Raw genomic sequence first — 21,376 nt, forward strand, 5'->3', positions numbered from 1 at the left:
GGAGCTCTTGTTTCCTATACCACATATATTTTCTCCTTACCTGGCTCACTCCCTTTTATGTGGCAGGGTATTCCCTAGTAAGTTTCCAAGACGTGGCCCCTGGAGGGAAACAAACGTCTTTATTTTAGCATCACACTTGGTATATAGTTTGGCTGGGTAGTGAAATCTAACCTGGAAAGTATTTTCCCTCAGGATTTTCTGCATTCTAGTGTTATTATTGTCTTAGTATTACGTAATGACTGGATTTAAAGACTTTGGTTCAAACAAAAACATGTACGTGAATGTTCAGATCAGCAATATTTACAATAGTCCAAATGGAAACACCTCACTGTCCATCCAATGATGAACAGCTAAACAAAACATGGCACGTCCATACAGTGGAATATTATTTGGCCGTAAAAAAGGAATGGAGTACTGGTACATGCTACCATGTGACAGAAATGTCCTGGAACGAGGCAGTGATGGTCGCACAACATTGTGAATGTACTAAATGCTACTGAACTGTACCCTTGAAAATGACTTAAATAACAGATTTTATGTTATGTGAATTTTATCTCAATTAAATAAAGATTTCGGGACATTTGTTAAAGTTTGGGATGTGGCATTCCAGGGTTACTGTTGAAAACAGTTGAGACCACTTTTGTCTCCAGTCCTTGTGTGGCATCTATTACGTCCCCCTGAAACCCTGGGACTCTCTCTTCGCTCTAGGATTATCTAATTTCGCAAGTCTTGCTGACTGTCCGTACTCACCCGCTATCCATTCTGCTCGGCCTTCAGTGAGTCCTTTCAACCCGAAAGTCATGTCCTTTGATTCCGAATTTTTTTCCTTAAAATATTTCATGGGTAATTTATCTCTATCTCTCTATTTCTTTCTGAAAATTCTATTGATCAGATGTTGGACCTTGTGGACCGGCCTTCGAATGTGCTCTTATCTTTTCCCACTTGTGCATTCTTGCTTGTTTTTCCTTTTACACTACCTACTGAGCAATAGATTCAGCTTTGTTTTCCAAGACTTATGTTCAAAGTTTTCACTTTGGCTATCATATTTGTAGTTTCCTAGAGCTTTTGTTTGTTTGTTTGTTTGTTTAGAACTTTTAAAAAATGTCATACCCTGTTTTTGTTTCATAGTTGTAATATCTTTTCACAGTTCGGAAAAGATCCAGAATAATTTATTTTCCTGGAATGTTTCTCTTCAAATAGGCTGTTTCCTCCAAGGTTCTTGTTTTGGTATGTCTATTTTTCCCTCTTTCTTTCATGTTAGAAGTTTTCTTCAGATGCCTGGTAACTCTTGTCTGTTCGTACTTAAGAGTGGGGCCTGCCAGCATCCTATGTGGAAAGTAAGAGAAGAAAGTAGAGGTGGGCTGGGCCAGCATCCCGACAGCCAGTATGTAAAATCCCCTCAGTACCCCTATTTTTAGGGCCGTACCCCAGTCATCAACTGTGCATGTTGTTATAGTCTTTGTTGTATTCCCTCCAAAGAATAAGGCTTCAGCCTTTCTTGGGTCGGGGGAAAGGAAGTCATTCAGCTCACGGAGTTGGGGAAGGGGCCTGGGACTGGCTCCTTCATAAAAAGACTTTCAACCAATTCTTTTTTTTTAACTTTTAAAAAAAGATTTTATTTATTTATTTTCAGAGAGAAGGGAAGGGAGGAAGAAAGAGAGGGAGAGAAACATCAATGTGTGGTTGCCTCTTACACACCCCTTACTGGGGACCTGGCCCACGACTGAGGCATGTGCCCTGACTGGGAATTGAACCGGTGACCCTTTAGTTCACAGGCCAGCACTCAACCCACAGAGCCACACCAGCCAGGGTTCAACCAATTCTTATTTTATCACTGTAAGCCCCTCTCCCCAACCTCCAGTAACACGGATGTCTGGTGCGTCAGTTCCAGAACTTTGTGGGGATTGGGCAATAACTACCAAGGTGGTTTTCATCACTGTTTGGTTTTCTCCACTGCCAGATTGGAAATAGTTTTTCTCAGATCTACTAGTTATTTGTTATTTTCCCTCTGCCTGGAAGTGTCTATTGACATATCCTCAAGCTCACTGGTTGTTTTCTTAGCCTTGTCCAGTCTGCTAAGAAGCCCATCAAAGGCATTCTTCATTCCTGTTACAGTATTTCTGCCATTTCTTTTTGATTTCCATCCCTCTGCTTACATCACCTATCTGGTTTTGCTTGTGGTCTGCTATTCCCATAAGAGCTCTTAGCATGTCAATCACAGTTCATTTAAATTCCCGGTCTGATAATTCCAACATTCCTGCTATATCTGAGTCAGGTTCTGAGGTTTTCTCTGTCTCTTCAAACTGTGACTTTGACTTTTAGTATGTCTTTTCATTTTTTTTGTTGAAAGCTGGACTGGGTAAAAGGAACTTGAGTAAATAGGCCTTAGTGACACGGTGGTAAGGTATAAGGGAGGGGAAGCATTCTGTAATCCTATGATTAGGTCTCAGTCCTTCAGAAGCACCGAAACCCTTGGCTTCGGTGGGTGGGGAGTCCCAAGGCAACACAATTTACAAGAAACACAGCTGGAAATACTTCAAAAATGCTATCCCCATTACAGAATGAGTAAACTAATATAAACCACGGGGAGGATCTAGAATCGATTTTTATTATCAGGGAGGAAAAAAATTCTCTTTCTACTCATCTTGGTTCTTCTGACTGGTTTAAGAATTGAATTGACACGACTCAGATTAACAGCAGAAAATCGAGTTTAATTTCATTTTGATTTTTCAGGGGACCTAGAGAAATAAGCAAAGCAGGCAGCTTTTATTCGTTTAAACAAAGAAACAATAAACTCATGAAGAACCGACAAGACAAAAAAAACTTAGGCTTGGGTACTACTCTGCGAACAAACTAAGCGGTTATTTACACAGCTTTCTTGGCCCTGAATTTCCTCTCCCTGGTGATGAAGACGTCTCTGCCTGCTGGCACAAGAAGCACACATTTTACATGGGAGACTTATTTCCAGCTATCAGGGAGACGGAGGGGAGGGTCAGGGGTCCTTTCTGCACCAGCTGTTTCTCAAGTGACTTTAATTCAAAATAATCGACACGCCCAGGTGGCACATTTTGCTCCCCCACGATATCTACACACCGATAGAAAGAGTGCGGCAAGTACTGATGTCTCTGTAGGGTCCGCAGTGGCTTGCCCTTTAGAGGGCATAAAGAAATACTTGTTAAATGAATTTCGGAAGGAGCGAATGAATGAAGAATGAATGTGCAAGTAGGTGAGTGGATCGAGAACACGCAAAGTGAGAGAGTACAGTAATCTCGGAATGCTGTAGTTTCACGGTGGCCTCTAGATCCCGATGATGTTGGGTACATGGGTAGATGGATGAACGGGGCAACACTTGGACCCTGGGGACCGCGGGCGGGGCGGGGGGGCCATCTCTAAGCTGCCGGCTTGCCCCACAGCTTCTGGCCTGCAGACAGGGGGCAACGACAAGGTTTGCTGACAATGGTAGAAGGGCCACATGCCTTCTGGCTGGGAGCACCTCCCTCCCAGTTTGAACTCTGACTGCCTGTGTTACTGTTTATTTTTCTGAGTATGAGGTGATGTGGAGATGACTTAGAGCTTCACGAGCTTTTATTAGTTTCCCTGTGACTTCACCCAGGGGTGGAAGGAAGCAGTACCGTCCATTTTACAGCCTGTTGACGGAGACCCAGAGACGGAGAGAGACAGTCTGCCACCAGACCAGTCCAGGTCTAGCTCTGGATGGTCCTTCTGACTCACTGTCCTATGAGGATGAATTTCCAAGACAATGTGAGTGACTCCCAGCCTAAGCACATGCGTGTCTGGCTGGCTGCTCAACCGTGGGATTCGCCCATAGGTGGTAAACCTGCGGCTTCCCTTTGGCCCTTCAATTTTCTGGCCCACTGCCCATTTTACTTGGCCACAGCCCCAGGCCCCTCTCCTGTGGTTTTCAGCTTATGGTTTTCCCTTGAGGGACAGAACTAGAATCCTAAAGGGCAAGCATATTCCGGACCAGCAGTTCTCAGACAGTTTGGTCTCAGGACCCCTTTGCCCTCATAGAAAGTATCAAGATTCCAAAAGAGTGCTTGCTTACGTGGGTCATGTCTACGAATATTTACCAATTTGCAAAGTAACACTGAGACACTTACAAACATGTTATTCATTAACTCATTTAAAAATGAATCAATTCACTGCCTCTTAACACAAGTAACATGTATTTATGAAAAGTATAGCTATATTTGCCAAAACTAAACATAATATTAATAAGAGTGACATTGTTTTACTTTTTTTAAAACAAATATCATCAACTATATAGAAGGCTTACTAGAAAAACAGCTGTATTCTCATATCTGCCTTTGTTGACGGGAGAGACCTGGTTCTTCTTGCTGACGCATGTAAAGAATTACAGAACATTATTGTGGAATCAGTTTATTAGTGACCCGTTCCCATGGAAGAGAACAGGTCTGGGTAGAGTGGGGGGTGAAAGGCAAAGTTTCAGGGCAAAGCAGGGCAGCAAAAGTAAGAGCGGCTAAAGACCAGGGGGCAAGCCCCTGGGCAGCCTGAGGCCGGGTGGCCAGAGGCCCAGTGGCCCGGGAGCCAAGGGCTCCAAGAGTGCGCTGAACCCCAGAGAGAGAGAGAGAGAGAGAGAGAGAGAGAGAGAGAGAGGTCTTTGTTCTGAGGACTTATATCATTGGTGGATGGGAGAGAAAAGTTACATATTGATTAACGGGTAAATGTGGTGCCAGCTTTCCTGGGGGAATGTGACTACCCAGACTTAGGTATGAATGGGGGTCTGTTAGCCCGAATCCTTATCTTGCTCCAGACTCCATTTGTTCATCTGGTTGTGAAACAAATACGTGACAGGAGGCAGTTAATTAAAATTGGGGCACTTTCCAAAGTTATTTATGGGCTCTTTCTGTAAGCATCAGGGACTCTCTCGTAAAACAGATAGTGGCCAGAGGCAGACGATTAACCAAAGTTGTTTTATGGGCTCCTTCTTTGGGCACCGGGGACCCTCTCCCACATTCCAGGCCTTGGGATGGAAACACAGTTTCAAGGCTTTCTTTCTCAGATAGTGGAAACGCTACATAGAATTTCAAGGACTTTTCCTTCTTTCTTGCTAACATAGTGTTTCTTGTGATGTTGGAATACCTGGCGATATTATCAGACCAGGCTCAGGACTGCTGAGTTAGCGTGTGAGACACGTCTCCTTCCTCCTCCCTGCCTCGGTTTACTATTTAATCTACCCAATTGGTGAAAGGCGTTGCCTGGCAACCAGGATGGTAGACGCTGACCAGTAACAGTGGTGCCGTCTCAGAGTTCTTCCTATGCTGTCTCCTGCCTCACTTCCACATTAAATTTTTGCAATATCATATGTCATGTAGCTTCTGGAAGACTCTACTGTACACTCACGAGAGAATGAGTTGAAATAGGCTCCCCCGCCAAAAAATCTTAAGAATATTATGAAAATAATTTTGGCCTCACAGATCCCTTGAGAACCTTAAGGACCTGGACCTCCCTTTGCGAACAGCTGCCCTGGATAGAGCTTCTCAAACTTGAACGTGCATGGGATTTACCTGAGGAGCTGTTAAGATGTGGACTCTGGTCCAGGGGTCTGCCACGGGCCCTGGAATCTGCATTCGTAACAAGCGCTCGCAGATGCGGACGCTGCTGGCCTGTGGACCTCACGCTCACAGATTCACAGCCCAGCCTCTGACACTACCGGGCAGATGCCCCAAGTCCTGTCACAGTGCTCTCCCCATCCCTAAAATTTAACAGGAGTAAATTTGAAATTAAACAAACCCCACAGAGTTCTTATTTTTTCCCAAGGTGATCACTGATTTGTTTTTATTGTAAATTTTTTATTTGTTCTTGGTGCATGTGAGTAATCCTTTACCCGCTGGAAGGGCAAACGCCCTGCCCAGGCCTCCGCTGTTTGCCCTGGAGAAGGCCTCGCCCCTCCTCCACGGCCCCTATTTTTTCTGCATTCACCCCACCAGAAGGGCAGAGCACTTCAGTTTGACCTCCTCTCCACCCCGTTAGGAGTGGGTGCTGGAGAGCAAGTGGGAGGAGGGAGAAGTCTGAAGCCCACAGGAAATCTTCTGTCGAGGAGCCTGAAATGGGAAGTACATGGAAGTACCTGTAAAAACAGCATTACATTTCTCTATAAGGACAAAAACTGGAAACAACCTACATTCCCACTGATTCGAGAAGGGTTAGCCAAATTATCTAAATTCACACAAGATGCCCCCGGGATGACAGAGCCTGTCCCTGCTCTGTGAGCTGAAGCAGCACAATAGGTGATTAGGAAAAAGGTCAAGTTTCAAATCCTCTTCTCCATAGGAAAGGATTTGTTGTGTTAATTGATTTAAATACGCTTATATGCTTTATCTGTGCTGCTTGGCTTTTCTTCCCAAGCATGTATTATCTCTGCAGTCAGAAAAACAATTAAGCTATCTTTAAAGCATCTGTCTGTTCCACAGGCGTGGATTTTAATTTGCGAAGCACCCACTATCTGCCAGGCATCCGTCCAGGCGGCACTGGGGTATACTGATCCAGTCTTTGGATCCTGTCTGCCGTCTCTAGCCTGATTATTTTAGAAGCAGAGAATGTTGGAAGTGGTAACCCACACCCTTATTTCACAGATGAGGGATCCAAGGCCCAGAGAAGGTGACTGACTTGCCGAGGGTCACACAGCCAGTTTGGCCGAGAGATAACAGAGCCCACTTTCCTGGCCTTCATCCCAGGGCTCTGCAGCCAGACTACACAGCTCTCCCCTGAAGCTGAATGTGAATTGCTGTTTGGGTTGTTGCGGGGGGGGGGGGGGGGGGGGGGGGGGGGGCCGGGCGGGAAGGGATGGGCTGGGAGTGCTTTTGAATGGCCCATGTTCTGGGACCCCAAGTTCAGGCAAATCCAAAATGAAAGATAAAAGGTCCCTGAATAAACTGTCATCAGCGGGAAGGCGCCTGACCCTGCACAGAAAAGGCAGAAAAGCAGCGTGAGTAGTGCTCAGGTCTGTCCATTAACGATGTTCGCCCCGCGTCACACTGACAGCCCAGCTCAGCCCCTTTGCCACTTTCTACAAGAAATCCAACCACATCAAACACTTTGGGGTTTTTATACACTTTCCTGAATGCTTGGGTGCTCACAGAGGCCAACAGCACACAGACCACTGCCTGCCCCTCTTGTCAGTCTGTCTCCTCCCATTTCCCCTTTCCCCGGCAGCCCAGCCCAGTTTCCCATGGCCCAGGCCATCCTCTCAAGGCCCTTCCCAGCAAAGAGAAACTTTCCTCCTAGCTCCCATGAAAATAAAATTCTATTTCATTGCTCATAAGACTTTAGAAGCTTTGAAGTCCAGAGTCTCTGAACCCTGGAATCTTAGCCATTGGGCTAGAATGGCCCTGAAGAATACTTTCATTCAGTCCCTCTAGTCTACAGGTGCACAAGCCGGGTTCTGAGAAGAAAGAGGTCTTGCTCAGTCAAGGTCACAGGGCACCTGGGGTTTCGCCGTTGAACCAGAGAACCATTCCTCTCTTTTTCTCATTCACCTCCTCCCAAGAGCCTAGATTCACATCACTCCTGGCAGCTGGGTTGTCATAGGGAGGCCCTGAAAAAGTCCAACTGAGGGTCTCCTCCCAATTTCCAGGGTAGATCTAACCCAGGCAGATGGATAAGATCAGAAATGGTCCGACTCCCCAAGTACAGAGAGGAGGGACAGGCAAGCAAGTTTCCCTAAGCCATGTCCTTGAGCTACCCCAGTCACCCACTTTATGCCCCATAAAGAGAGGCCCCTGTCATTATTTACTAAGGCCGAGGGAGGACCACAGACCTAGCCAGAGTCACAGGTGACCAGGGGTAGGAGCTGGTCTTCATGTCCAAGTCTGTGTGGGTCCAAAGTTTGCTCCTCTGATGTTCAGGGCTCCTCCATGAAGGCTGAGCCTGCTGGTGGGTGTGGCAGGTGTTCAGCAGGCTGTGTCTTTATGGGGGCAGCTCCCTGCAAGAGGAATGTGGGCCTTTGCCCGTCCAGATGCCCCCAGAGCCCACACAGAAGAGAGAAGAGCGGCGGTCCCTGGAACTTTCTCACCTCACCCAGAGAGGGAAGACAGCCCCAGGCTGAATGCCGTGAGACTGGTCCTGGCCCCAGCTCTGCATCTTATGACCATGTACCTTTAGGGTCCCCTCATCCGAGGGTCGTTGTGAGGAGTTAAGAAGGCTGACCATAAACCCAGTTCCATCCTACTTCCCTTTCCTTCCCCCTCTGTTCTTTGCTCAGCTTCTGGTCTTTCTGGGCCTCAGTTTCTCCCATAGAGAATTCGGAAGGCCCCTTGGCTAAAGCCACTCCTACCCTGGACACTTTCGAGGTACAAACCAGGGCAATTATTGGGTGACTAGGTGTCTCGTAGGTGTTGCTGTCAGGGTGAAAAGGACCACACCTCCTCTTGAATTCTGTCGGCTCAGGAGTGTTCCAAGATCTGCCTTGTGAACCTGGGTCTGCTGGCACCTGCGACACGCTACCCTGACAGTCCACACACCGCTGAGCAGAGGAAGCAAGGCGTTGGGCTGGCCCTGGCATGGCAGGTGAGTGGGCAGGGCCTGGGGGGGCCTCCGCGAAGGGGGTGAGTGCTGAATGAAACTTCAGTCATTGATGGTCAGGGTTGTAGAGATGCATGATCCCTCAGCTGTTCCCTCACGTTCTGAGAGCATGGAGGGTCGGAGGTAGAAAGGGCTGACCCCAGACCACCCAGAAGTCTGTGGCAGAGCCTGTCTTGGGCTGGAGCCAGGCCTTCAGTACACGCTTTGTGGGGCCGGAGGAGGCAGAGAGAAGAAAGGGAAGAGTAGAAGAACCACAATCTTCAAACACACCGTGTACATGACAAGGATCAGAAATATTTCTGGGCAGAGCTGGGGATCATAGGCTGTCTGTGGAGATGAAAGAGGCCCCGTGAGCCGCATCCTTTTCTAATTCCCGCCCCAAGGACTCCAGGGCAAGAGCAGTGCTGTGTGAAGCGAAAAGAGCTTTGTGACCCTGAACTCTCAAGGGAACTTGCCCTTGGTGCCTCCATTTTCTCTTCTGGAAAATGGGGATTATAATGCAAATCACCTCACAGGCCTGCTGTGAGGAATTGATGGACCAAGTGTGGGGCTCTGTAGACAGTACACTTAAGAAAATATGCCCCCCCAACGCCCCAATATAGTGAGGGGCAAAGTCCCCTCCCACCATGGGAACTTGTCTGTTAGTTAACAATTACAGATTTCATACCGCCTCTGTGGTAGGAGCTGGGTCCAGGTCTTTAGAGGGTGTTTCTAATTCTATGCTTCCTGTTTTCAGTTGTTCAGTATCCTGTGACAATTATGTGAGTCAACTCTTGTTTGTTTTTTGACTTTCAAAGACAGACATTTTAATTTCCTTGTCATATTTGAATGTCCTCTTCTGAATGTCCCCTGGCAGTTACAAACATTAGTGACATCCTGACCCTTCTGGCTCTTGGGATGGGTCTGCTTCCTGAGGACCAGGCCTCACCACCTCAGCTCACCCCATCCCCGTATTACAGTTTCAAGAGCTGGGGTGGCTTCTCGCTATTAGCCCTGGTTTACAGGGGACTAGCTTTGTTTCTTTCAGGATCTGTTTTTCAGGGCTCATCTAGAAGTCCTCTTCCCTATCAGCCTTAAACTTGACCATGTTTAATTGCTGAGAAAGGATCCTTCTAGGAGAAAAGTCAGTGATAAGTGTTCCAATGTTGGGTCTGTTACTAATTTGCTGGGTGACCATTCCTCTCTCTGAACCTCAATTTCTCCATCTGTAAAACATCAGGCCACTTGGGGGCCTCCATCTCAGAGCAGTAGACCAAGCCTACTATGCAGTCTGAGTAAGGATGACGGACAGCGGAGCCTGGAGGGAAAGTGTGTGGCCTGCGTGCTGCTCTTCCTCTCCCCCTCCCTCACACTGTCCATGCAGACATCACTAGTTGACCCCAGAGCTCTTCCCTATAGGGCCTGGATGGGGCCCAGAATTCTCCTTGACATAGTTCAAGCAGTCCCTACCACTTGATCAGTGTTAGTCATTGAAATGAGACTCTTGTCCTGGCTGGTGTAGCTCAGTGGATTGAGCATGGGCTACGAACCAAAAGTCACTGGTTTGATTCCCGGTCAGGGCACATGCCTGGGTTGCGGGCCAGATCCCCAGTGGGGGCCACATGAGAGGCAACCACACATTGGTGTTTCTCTCCCTCTCTCTTTCCCTTCCCCTCTCTCTGAAAATAAATAAATAAATGAAATCTTAAAAAACAAAAAAAAGAAAAGAAATGAGACTCTTACCATTGTTGAATTATAATAATCTTTTGGCTCAGGAATTCTAAGAATCAAGAATACTCTCACCCTGGCCAGATGGCTCAGTTGGTTGGAACATCATCCCATACACCAAAAAGTTGCAGGTTTGATTTCTGTCAGGGCACATACCTAGGTTGTGGATTTGATCCCCCATCAGGAGACAAATGGGAGGCAACTGATCGATGTTTCTTTTCCACATAGATGTTTCTCTCTCTCTCTCTCTCTCTCTCTCTCTCTCCCTTCCTTCCTCTCTAAAAGCAATAATAACATATCCTTCAGTGAGGATTAAAAAACCGAAAAGAATCCTCTCTGCAAGGGTGGCTCTGGTTGGGGCTGATGGGTCACTGCCTACTGATGAGAGAGAGGCCAGCAGCTTCCGACAGGACCAGGAAGAAACGGGAGACTGGGCTGTGGCTCAAGGCAACTCCCCAGTTAATCATTTAGCTGTGGAAGGCAGGTGCCCGTGATGCACATTAAGGATAGGGTCATAATGGGGCCCATTAAAAACCAATTACCTAGAGTCCAGAATCTGGGAGATGTTGTTGGCCTCAGCAAAGCTTCCTGGGTTCAATCCCACTGGGTGCCATTCCCAGGCTGCAACAGAGATCTGGGGAGGAGAGCATCCTCAGCTCTTCCGTGTCTCTCGGGGCAGGAGGCAGGACAGCTGGAGTGAGCTAAGGCTGGGGGTGGGAGGCAATCTTCTGCACATAGACCCTTCCCTCCAGCTAGGATTCTCTTGGGCTGACCTCTGGGGGCAGTTGAGCAAGTTGAGCTGGAAAGAAGATGAGATTGGAAGGGATTGGGGGCTGGGAGCTTGAATGCCAGACTACTGGTCAGGGGGTTGATGACTCTTGAGCAGGGGAGAGGACACTCCTTCCCTGTGTCTGGCTTTAGGCCTGGGGTCCTTGAGCTCAGGGCTGGGAGCTCACCCCGCATATCCCGAAGGCGGGGGCTCAGGGACTGACAACATGTTATCTATTCTGTCCTCAAGGCCTCAGGCGCTGTCAACCCAGTGTTCCCAGATGGGACACTGCCTCTTCCATCCCTTCCCTGGTGCCCACCAAGGAGCCGAGTGACAACAGAGTCAGTGTACTTTGAAGGGTAGGCAGGTATTGTGGGGAGGGGCTGAGAGGAGTCCTGGGGTATCAGAGGCACTTGACTGGGCAAAACACAGATGACCCAAACCCTAAGAATCCTGGGATATTTCCTAGATAAGAAAACTGAGGCTCAGAGAAGCCACTTAGCCTGAGTCCCACAAGGAGCCAGTGGCAGGTCGGCCTGCCTGGACTCACGCCCACACACTCTGCCCACCTCCAGGACCCAAGGAAGTCAGGAAGAAAGGGAAGATTTCAGAACGTGACAGTCTGAGAGTCAGGGATCATGGGTGGGTGGGGAAGCGTGAGCACTGATCCTTGAGGGTGTGCCCAGACGCTGGTGAGCATCAGCTTCCCTTTTCACACCCTTGTGCCAGCCAAGGGACAGGGAGGGATGTTCATTCATCTGTCCGGTCAATGGTCACTGAGCATCTACTATGCCCTGGGTCCTGAGCCACTTGAGTCAGGCTCTAACAACCCAGAGAGAATGAGACCCAGGCCTCGCCTTCAGGGGGCATACAGTCCAGTGGAGGAGAGAGACATACAAGCAACAAACTATAACTGGGCTTCCTTGATGATTGACTTGGGACAATCGGATAGTCTCAGAGAGCAGAACTCGAGCTGAGCACATGGAGGAGGTGATACTGGGTTTATTTCAGTAGACGGTTTGGACCCTGGCCCTGGGCTGTCCTATGCATCAGCTTCCCTCCTTGGTGCTCACCAGTCTCCATGAGAGCTGGGGAGGACGTGGCTAGGGCAGAATTGGCTGTAATCACCGGAAAGGCTGCTTTGCCCCGAAGGAAGGAAGGTAGGTAGGCAGGATCCTGGCCTGTATACCAGCCCACAAATGCCAGGTCATGGAGGGTGTGATGGTGATGAGCATGACGACTTAGATCACCAAAGGAGCAACTCTGGGGACAGGTCACACAAGGACCAGAATGATGACCTCCTGGGATAAGGCCGGTACAGAGCTGGCGGGGGTGGCAGGTCAGGGTTTCTTGGTAATAGTTCTGCAAAATAGTTCTGTCAAGGGGCAAAAGGAACAGTTGTGTTTCTTCTGTGGCAGAAGGACAGAGGGGGGACATATGGGGACAAATAGAGCAAGAAAAAAGACCTTGGTTTAGCAGAAGGAAGGACTTTTTAAATATCTGGGTGGTGGATGAGCTGTCTCTCAGAGGTACGCAAGCTGCAACCATGATCAAGTATACACTGAGAACTTGGCCCTGGGCACGAAGTTGCAAGGGAGATGGTCTTTGAGATCCAGGGATAATGATGATAATGGCAGGTCTGACTCATCCCTCTCCTCTTATCCCTCTGTGATGAGGCTTCAGATGCCCAGAGGGTGGTGGGGGCTGGTTTTGGCTGTGACAGGGTGAGGGGAAGCCAAGGAGGAATTATCAGGGCATGAACCCGTGGCCCAAGATCCAGGAACCTTCCACACCTGTAAACTTCCCCTACCCCCACCATAAGTGCTCTGGGCTATGCCAGGGCTGAGATAATTATAACCTAATAACTTCATCCCCTGCTCCTGACTCATGCCAGAAAGAGGGGCGGGGGGGGGGGGGGGCGGGGAGAGGGAGAGGGAGAGAGAGAGAGAGAAACTGACAAAGAAAGAAAGAAAGAAAGAGGGAGGGAGGGAGGGAGGGAGGGAGGGAGGGAGGGAGGAAGGAAGGAAGGAAGGAAGGAAGGAAGGAAGGAAGGAAGGAAGGAAGGAAGGAAGGAAGGAAGGAAGGAAAAAATTGCATTCTGTTCCTGCCTATACCAACATAGGTTGTGGCTTGTCTTTGTGGGCTTCAGCTCCAACATGCACTCAGACAAGAAGTCCCTTTCTTGCCCTGGCTGGAGTGGCTTGGTGGATTGAGCGCTGGCCTGTGCAGTGACCAAAGGGTCACTGGTTTGTTTCCCAGTCAGGGCACATGCCTGGGTTGCGGGCCAGGTCCCCAGTAGGGGACACACAAGAAGCAACCACACACTGATGTTTCTCTCCCTCTCTTTCTCCCTACTTTCCCCTCTGTCTAAAAATAAAATAAATAAAATCTTTAAAAAAAATTAAAAAGTCCCTTTCTTCCCAGACTGGGTCTTAGTTTCTGTCAACAAAATAGAGACCTGGGATTCTAATGGTCATTCCGGCCCTGCTGCTATTATTAGGTTAGACAGTTATATGTACAAAGTAAATAGTGTTCCTGCCTGTGTTTTCGGACTAAACAGAGGCCACCTGAAATCGAAGTTCTGAGATTTGAGAAATCTGTTCCTGCCCAAGACCTCAATGGGAAGGTTTCAGCCCTACTCTCGAATGTGAGAATTGGCAAGCCAATGAGGAAGTCCCCTGCCACAAGGGACACTGCTGAACAGGGGTCCTGTACAGTTCTGGCTCACCAACCACAGAGGTGGCTGCTGGAGCTCCCAAGCTTGGGACACACGTGTCAGCTGTGTGAATTCCTATTCATGTGTTCAGTCATTATCCCCAAATCGTGATGCCAGGCTAGCCAGAAGTAGCCTTTTCCAGGAATCTCGGGCCCAGGCACTGAGACTAGCAGCAGCCTGCTCCTCACAAGCAGAGAGCAGTTAGAAGGCTTTTACAGTCTAGACAAGAGAGACATCGGTGCCTTGGTCTGGAGTAGCAGTGGGAACAGAGATGTGGGGTGGATTCGGGGCAGGTTTTGGAGGTGGTACCATGTCAGCTTGATGATGGATTAGACAAGGAATGTGAGAGCAAAGGAGAACCAAAGAAGTTTTCTTGGCTTGTCCCTGGGCCCCAGAACAGATGGGATGCCACCCACCAAGATGGGCGATGGGAAGAGCTGAGACTTGGGGGTGAGCAGGCAAGAAATCAAGAGTTCAGCATGTTAGGTTACATTTGCCTAGAAGACCACCAAATGGAGATTTCGGGTAGATAATTGAACACATTGTTTGAATTTCAAAGGAAAGGTCAAAGTAAAGATGTAAACTTGAGTGATAACAGCAGCAAACCTCCATCAAGACCACCTCATTTTATCAAAAAACTTCCAACAATAGTGAACCTCAAAAAGCAAGAGTTTAGGAGCCCCATTCTTTTCCTCCTGAGATGTTTCTTGAATAAATGTACCCACATCAGAGGATATTGTCTGATCATAGTAAATATTAATATGTTGGCTATTATTCTTCTCATCATAATTGGGGGCAGGGTGGCTTTCACATTACCTGGGACAGCCTTACCCAGCCTCCAAGTCTGAGTTTAAATGTTGCAAAGAAGAGCTGAATGTTATTACTGAAGAAGAGTCCTAAAGATTTATGCAGACATCAGTTCCATGTTAAAAAGTTCAGCACGTGTGAATCAACAGCCCAGACTTGGAGGAGGAAGATGTCTCACATTTGCTGATACTACTTAAATCAAATTAAATCTACCTGTGAGTTCTGACTCCACCGGGCTTGTTGGAAAACTCCACCCCGGTTGTTACTGGGCTCCCTCCCTGTGTCGGTTCTCTCCTGCTGGACAGCAAACCACCCAGCGCGGTGAGACTCCCGACAGCAGCCACCCTCTCACTCAGGGACCTGCCACTTGGGCAGAGTTCAGGGCGGACAGCTTGTCTGTGTCTGGTTTGGTGTCAGGTGGGGCAGTGGCCTCGGGCTGGAGGATTTGCTCGCAAGACGGCTCACTCCTCTGGCTGCCCAGTGAATGGCAGCCGTCTGCTGGGAGCTCAACCAGCAGGCTGCAGGTTGGAGGTCTTGGTCCCTCTCCATGGGGCCTTCTCCACAGGCCATTAGGCTATTTTTCATGGCATGGTACTGTGTTCCAAGATCAACCAATTCAAGGGAACCAAGGAGAAGCTGTGTCAACTTCTATCACTTAGCCTTGAAAATCAACAGAAAATGTCATTCTGTTTTCGCCACAATCCCCGCCCCCCAGATTCACTGGGAGGAGTATCGATGTCATATTATAAGGAAAGTACATAGGATGAGAGCTATTATTGCAACCATCTTTGGAAAATACAACCTGCCACTCCATAACCACAAAGTTATATGAAGGTTCCAGAGTCTTTAAAAAGCCAAACATTTTGGCCAGCTCTGTCCACACACTGGCCAGATGAGCCATCACTCTGACGCACACGGGCCAAGCCCATGTTGTGTTTTTAGAGTCTGGGACTTCTGGGCGTGTGACTCCTGTGGGGTCAGAGGTAATGGCAATGTAGCCTAGAGGTTGCAGACAAACACAGACTCGGGGGCCAGATTCCCAGCTCCGTCACTTACAAGCCATGTGACTCAGAGCCTCCGTTTTCCCACCTGGGAAGTCGGAATAATGATAGTATTCCATTGTATGGTTTATGAAAATTAAATGGGCTAATATTTATAAAATAGTTCAAAAAATGCTGGGTTCATAGGAAGTTGTATTAAATAGTCCAGGCAAGAATTACTGAGCACTTACAATATACTAGGCAACAAATAAAACAGGGCCAAGGGCCCCGTGGCAGGCCCCCTCTGGCAGGGAGTACTTGGTGATATTACTTCATTGGCTCTCAAGTGTGGCAGATTGGACTTCATAGGATGGAGATAAATATATAGTGTCACCTGTTCTTCTTACAAGGTGACATTGACCCATTTTCATCAACAGATGGGGTGTGTTCCCTCCCCTTAAACCTGTGCAGACCTGGGTAACGGCCTTGCCCAATAGCATACGGTAGAAGTGGCAGAGTACAACTTCTGAGGTTAGGCCATAAAAGGCGTCGCAGCCTCCACCTTGGTCTCTTGGATTGCTTGACCAGGGGGAAACCAGGGGCCATGCTGTGAGGATACTTTCCAAAGCTTGCCCTGTGACCTTTGAGATGTATCTGCTCTTCTGCTGGACTGTCAACTTCCTGGGGGCAGGGCTAATGTTTGTTTCACAGCTATGGAGCCTGCAGCACCCAGCACAATGCTGACTCCTGAATGAACGAACCCTGAAGTGGTTGGAAGTGGCTGGAGGGAGAGGATGCTTGGGTTGAGGTTGGATATGCCACCCACCTCTCCCCTGGGGACACCCCATCCACTTCAAGGCCATCTAAATGCCACCTCCCTCCTCAAGCAAGCCTCACTTGTCACTCTGCGGGCCCGGCCAGGCCCCTCTTTTATATTGTCTTTCAGCTCCATGTGCTTCGCCTTGACAGCATGTATCAGAATGATAATTAGTTATTGTTGGACTCGCCTATTTGGGCGGCACCCTTGCTCGTCTGGAATATAATACCCTTGTTCTCAGGGCTCCAAATGATAGGCAGTTGTCCCAGACATTCCCTTCACAACTATTATGATTCCCACTCTACAGAAGGGTCCACTGGAGTACAGAGAGGGCAAGCAGAAGGTAGTGTCGCCAGTAGATGACCAAGTCAGGATGTGAACCCTCGTTCGCTGGCCCCAAAAGCGGTGCTCATGACCACGGAGCCACATGACCGCTGAGCCACACAGCCTCACTGTGTGCCTCTCCAGGGCAAGCCCACATTTACCTGGTTCACCAACATATCCAAGCGCCAGCCTGGCACAGAGAATATATAGTCAATCCCCGTATTTGCAGATTCCATGTTTGCAAATTGGCCTACTCTCTAAAATTTATTTTTAACTCCAAGTCAATATTCTTGGCGCTCCGTGGCCACTCATAGTCACGGGCAGAATGATGAAAAACGGGGTCGCCTAACATGCACGTTCTGCTCTTTCTACGCCTGCTCTCGTACACAAACAAACGTCCTTTTGCAGTCTATTTAATGCCGTGTTTTCTCCAGAGTTTTGTCTTTCTTTTCTTTACTTGGATTTTTTTTTTTTTTTTTTTTTTTTTGGTAATTTTGCTGTTTAAAATGGCCCCAAGCACAGTGCTGAAGTGCTGTCTAGTGCTCCTAGCACAGGAAGGCTGCGACGTGCCTTACGCAGAAAACGTGTTAGATAGGCTTCATTCAGGCATGAATTCTGTGGGTATTGTCCATGAGTTTAGTGTTAATGAATCAATAGTACATTAAATAAGATGCCTTTAAGCAGAAACACACATAAAACGAGGCTATGTAATGATCAATGGTTGGGAAAACTGTGACCAGAGGCTCACAGGGGCCTAGCCCTGCTCTTTCCCTAGAGGCGATGGCTCAGTGCTCACCAATTCAGTGTTCACAGAGCCTTTGCAGAGCGTAGCTACCACACAGAACCAGAACCAACTGCACAGGATAAATGGTGCACGCACGAGCGTGGCTGGCAGGCTAAAGTGGATGGGAGGGCACGGGTGAGAAACGTGCCCAGGGCCTGGCCTCATCTCCCTGTCCTCTCCCTGCTCAGCGATCAGAGTCGCCAAAGTGGACTGGCAGTGGCCAAGGAATGGTGCTGCGCACCACACCCAGGAGTACCCCGGCCCGGAGCTGGTGGTCCGCAGGGGCCAGATGTTCACCTTCATACTGGAGCTGAGCTGTCCCCTGGACAGCGAGGATACCCTCATCTTCACAGTGGAGACAGGTAACCGGCTCACCAGCAACCTCCTCCGCTCCACAGTCAGAAATACTTGCCTTGTGGCCAGTGACCGAGACCCTGTGGTCATCAGCCCAGACTTGGGGGGAAGCAAATCCCTACAGCTGGGCTGAACCCTGAACCCCACAAGCTTCTGATGACAGCTTTCTGGGGGTGGCTGGGAGGTGCTGCCAGCAGGCAGCGGGAGACACGAGATGACGACTCTGGAATCCTGAGGATATTACGGAATCCGCAGCTCTGTGAGGTTACGGGAAACCAGCAGGCACTTGTGGAGCCCAAGTCTTTCTCTCCTGGCCAGACAGAAGGCAGACTTCGGTCCCAAAGGTCCTGTCACTTTCTCTTTCATCCAGGAGGTGGGTGGGAATCAGGACAGCTGAGTGCCCCATTCTGCCACCGGCCCCCTTGTGTCTTGGTCAGGTCCTCCCAGCAGCAGCATCTCAGCAGTTCGGGGGGCGAAGGCAGCACCTCCAGGTGTGCAGCATTTCCTCTTCCCTGGTGCTGGGTTTCCCGGGGAATGGCTGGGTCTCCCGATTCCCTCTCCTCCTCTCCAGGACCCCAGGCTTCCGAGGCTCTGAGCACCAAAGCTGTGCTCCCAATGTCGGAGCCAGAGGTGCAGAATGGCTGGACAGCAGCGAAGGAGGCTCAGGAGGAGAACACAGTGACCATCGGCCTCACCAGCCCTCCCAACGCCGTCATTGGCCGCTACCTGCTGAGCTTCAGGGTGTCCTCTCACCGCAAACGCAGTGACCGGAAGCTGGGCGAGTTCGTTCTCCTCTTCAATCCGTGGTGCTCAGGTAGGAGCTGCCAAGTCCAAGGCAGAGGTTTCTTGGAAGTGGTCCTAGAGGAGAGTCTGCCCTTAGAGGGAGCCTGGGAGGCAGGTTAATGGACAGGGAGGTAAATGCCAAGAGCTTGGTGAGAGCCTGGCCTGGGCAGAGGTGGGCACTGGGCAGAGGAACCTGGTAGCAGGTGCTCCACAGGAGCCAGTGCCAGAGGGGCAAGAATCGGTGGTGTCTGGCGTGCAGAGAGGCCATTGGGCAGGGATGGGGCCTGATGGCAGGAGAGGCCCAGGAGTGGGCAAGAGCTGGGCTTTAGCCATCAGAGAGCCTTGGTTCAGTCCCAGCTCTGCTGTTGATTCCCTCCGTGCATCTCAGTTTTCTCATCTACAGTATGGGAATAACAGTGCCTACCTCTTAGGGTTATGGTGGAAATTCACAGTACTAATGCTTAACATGTACAAAGCACATAGTAAGGGGTACTGGGGTCAGTATTCTTACTAGTATTTAAGAAATGTAAGGCTGCTGTAGGCATCAGTAAGACCACCCAGAGGCATCAGGACTCCTAAAATCCCTCAGTCTGGGGCTGAGTTGGGCTTGGTCCCTGCCTGAGGCACGACTGGCCAGGTGGAATGGGGCTTGGCCTCACGGCAGCCTGGGAGCCCAGCAAGCCCCTCTCAGCCTCCCAGCCCCATCCTGCAGCTGATCCCTGATATAGCCCCTTCTCCAGGCCAGCAAGGCCAGAGCCCCAGCCCACGCTGGGCCTGACAACTGCTTTTCAGAGGATGACGTGTTTCTGGCCTCCGAGGAGGAGAGACAGGAGTATGTGCTCAGTGACAGCGGGATCATCTTCCGCGGCGTGGAGAAGCACATCCGAGCCCAAGGCTGGAACTACGGGCAGGTCTCCAGGGGCACGGGCCAGAAGGGGGGACGTGGGCTGGGGGGTGTGAAATCTCAGCCCAGGAGAACTTTTGTCTGCTCACTTCTTCCCAGGAGGGACAAGCTGTCTGACTCCTAGAGTAAATTCATTCATTTATTCATTGACTCTTAGTTGTGTCAGGGCCTGCGCTGGATCCTCGGGTAGGTAAAAGCTTTGGATGTAATTTGGACACAATGGGCCAGATCCACTATACAAGGATAAACAGCTTAGACCAAGGGTTCTTAATCTCAAGCGTGTACCAGCATCATGTGGAGGGCTCCCTGAAACACACAGATGGCTGAGCCCCACCCCCAGAGTGGCTGATTCAGTAGGTTGTGTGGGAGGAAGGATGCTGAGAATTTGCATTTCTAACAAGTTCCCAGGTGATGCCATGTCTGCTGGTCTGGGGCCACACTGGAGAGCTGCTGGCCTTAGATAAAGTTACAATACAAGGTCCGAGGGCCAGAGGGAAGTCAGGGTAGTAGAGGTAGGAGGAGAAAAAGTTCAGAAGAGCACGAAAGAAAATGCCAGCCCCCTCGGGGATTGTGAAAGTCTTCAGGTATTGGGGCTGGGCATCCAAAGTCAGGTGGGGTCTGGACAGGCAGAAGAAAGAGCAGACAGAGCAGCGTGGAGGTAGGCATTCAGAGGGTAGCTGAGGTCCTGCTGAAGGAGTTCAGTCTGCCTGGGCTCTGGGTACCCAACCAGCAAAAGGCTGGTTGGGCAAGTTAAGCACCTTGACTGACAGCTGAGGAGCGGGAATGGAAAGCATTCGGGGCTCAGGGGCCGAGCAGGGAGGATACACCGGAGAGTTTAGGGTCTACCTAAGGGGTAACCACTTCTCAGCATCCCCCTCTTAGCCCATGTGGAAGGTGAGGGTTCCCAGACCTTGCAAATTTTCAGAGACCAGAAATTTTAATTTGTACGTAAAAGTCTCCCAGGTTTTCAATGAATCCCCCAATTTGACAATTAATTCAAATACAGTTCAAAAAAATCATATAAACCAAATGAGTAGGCCAGTGGGGTCGATATGACTGCAGAGCCACAAGCACACCACAGCGTTTGCTGTGGGTCCTGGGGGGCCATGGGGGCCATGGCGGGGCGGCTATCGAACAGGAGAGGACATGATTAAGGTTGAGCTTCTGGTTTCCGAATGACTGTGTTTTAAAAGATTTTATTTATTTATTTTTAGAGAGAGGGGAGGGAGGGAGAAAGAGAGGGAGAGAAACATCGATGTGTGAGTGGCCTCTCACGTGACCCCATCCGGGCCCTGGCCTGAAACCCAGGAACAGAACCAGCAACCTTTCAGTTCACAGGCTGGAGCTCAACCCACTGAGCCACACCAGCCCGGGCTCCCGATGACTCTTTCAAGAAGGGTTTCTGAGACTTGGGGGTGCTCTGTGGTGACCCTGGTGGGTAAGGGGAGGCAAACTCCCCTGCACAACACAAGCGACTGACTCGGTGAAGGTCATGGGAGGGTCTGGAATATGGTTGAGGCTCCGGCCTTTAAGCGCAGCCTCTCCGGGGACAGTTTGAAGAGGACATCCTGAACATTTGCCTCTCCATCCTGGACCGAAGCCCCAGTCACCAAAAAGACCCAGCCACTGATGTTTCCTGCCGCCATGACCCCATCTACGTCACCAGGGTCATCAGCGCCATGGTAAGGAGCCCACCTTCCCTGCATACACACACGTAATAAATGGTAGCAAAAAGTAGATATTTTAAGACAGTAGGTTACCCGAACTTTCAGACAATTTTAAATCAAGGGGCGACCACACATGACTGGGTGGTCCAAAGTGGGAGGTGGTTTTATAGTGAGGAGGTTGCTGAAAAGGGAGCCCTGC

General features: G+C 49.6%; 1 protein-coding gene across 1 annotated transcript in view; it reads left to right on the forward strand.

The window, feature by feature from the left end:
- The first annotated feature begins 8,442 nt into the window (after positions 1-8,442).
- The window catches only part of TGM6 (transglutaminase 6), a 28,647-nt gene continuing 15,713 nt past the window's right edge, over positions 8,443-21,376 (forward strand). Inside the window, exons 1-5 of the mRNA XM_045194779.2 lie at positions 8,443-8,550; positions 17,658-17,831; positions 18,395-18,637; positions 19,399-19,517; positions 21,064-21,192. Of these exons, the coding sequence (XP_045050714.2) occupies positions 8,544-8,550; positions 17,658-17,831; positions 18,395-18,637; positions 19,399-19,517; positions 21,064-21,192 (672 nt within the window). The 5' untranslated portion in view covers positions 8,443-8,543. The remainder of the gene's footprint in view (positions 8,551-17,657; positions 17,832-18,394; positions 18,638-19,398; positions 19,518-21,063; positions 21,193-21,376) is intronic.

Source organism: Desmodus rotundus, chromosome 6, assembly GCF_022682495.2.
Source record: "Desmodus rotundus isolate HL8 chromosome 6, HLdesRot8A.1, whole genome shotgun sequence".
Classification (NCBI taxonomy): Eukaryota; Metazoa; Chordata; class Mammalia; order Chiroptera; family Phyllostomidae; genus Desmodus; species Desmodus rotundus.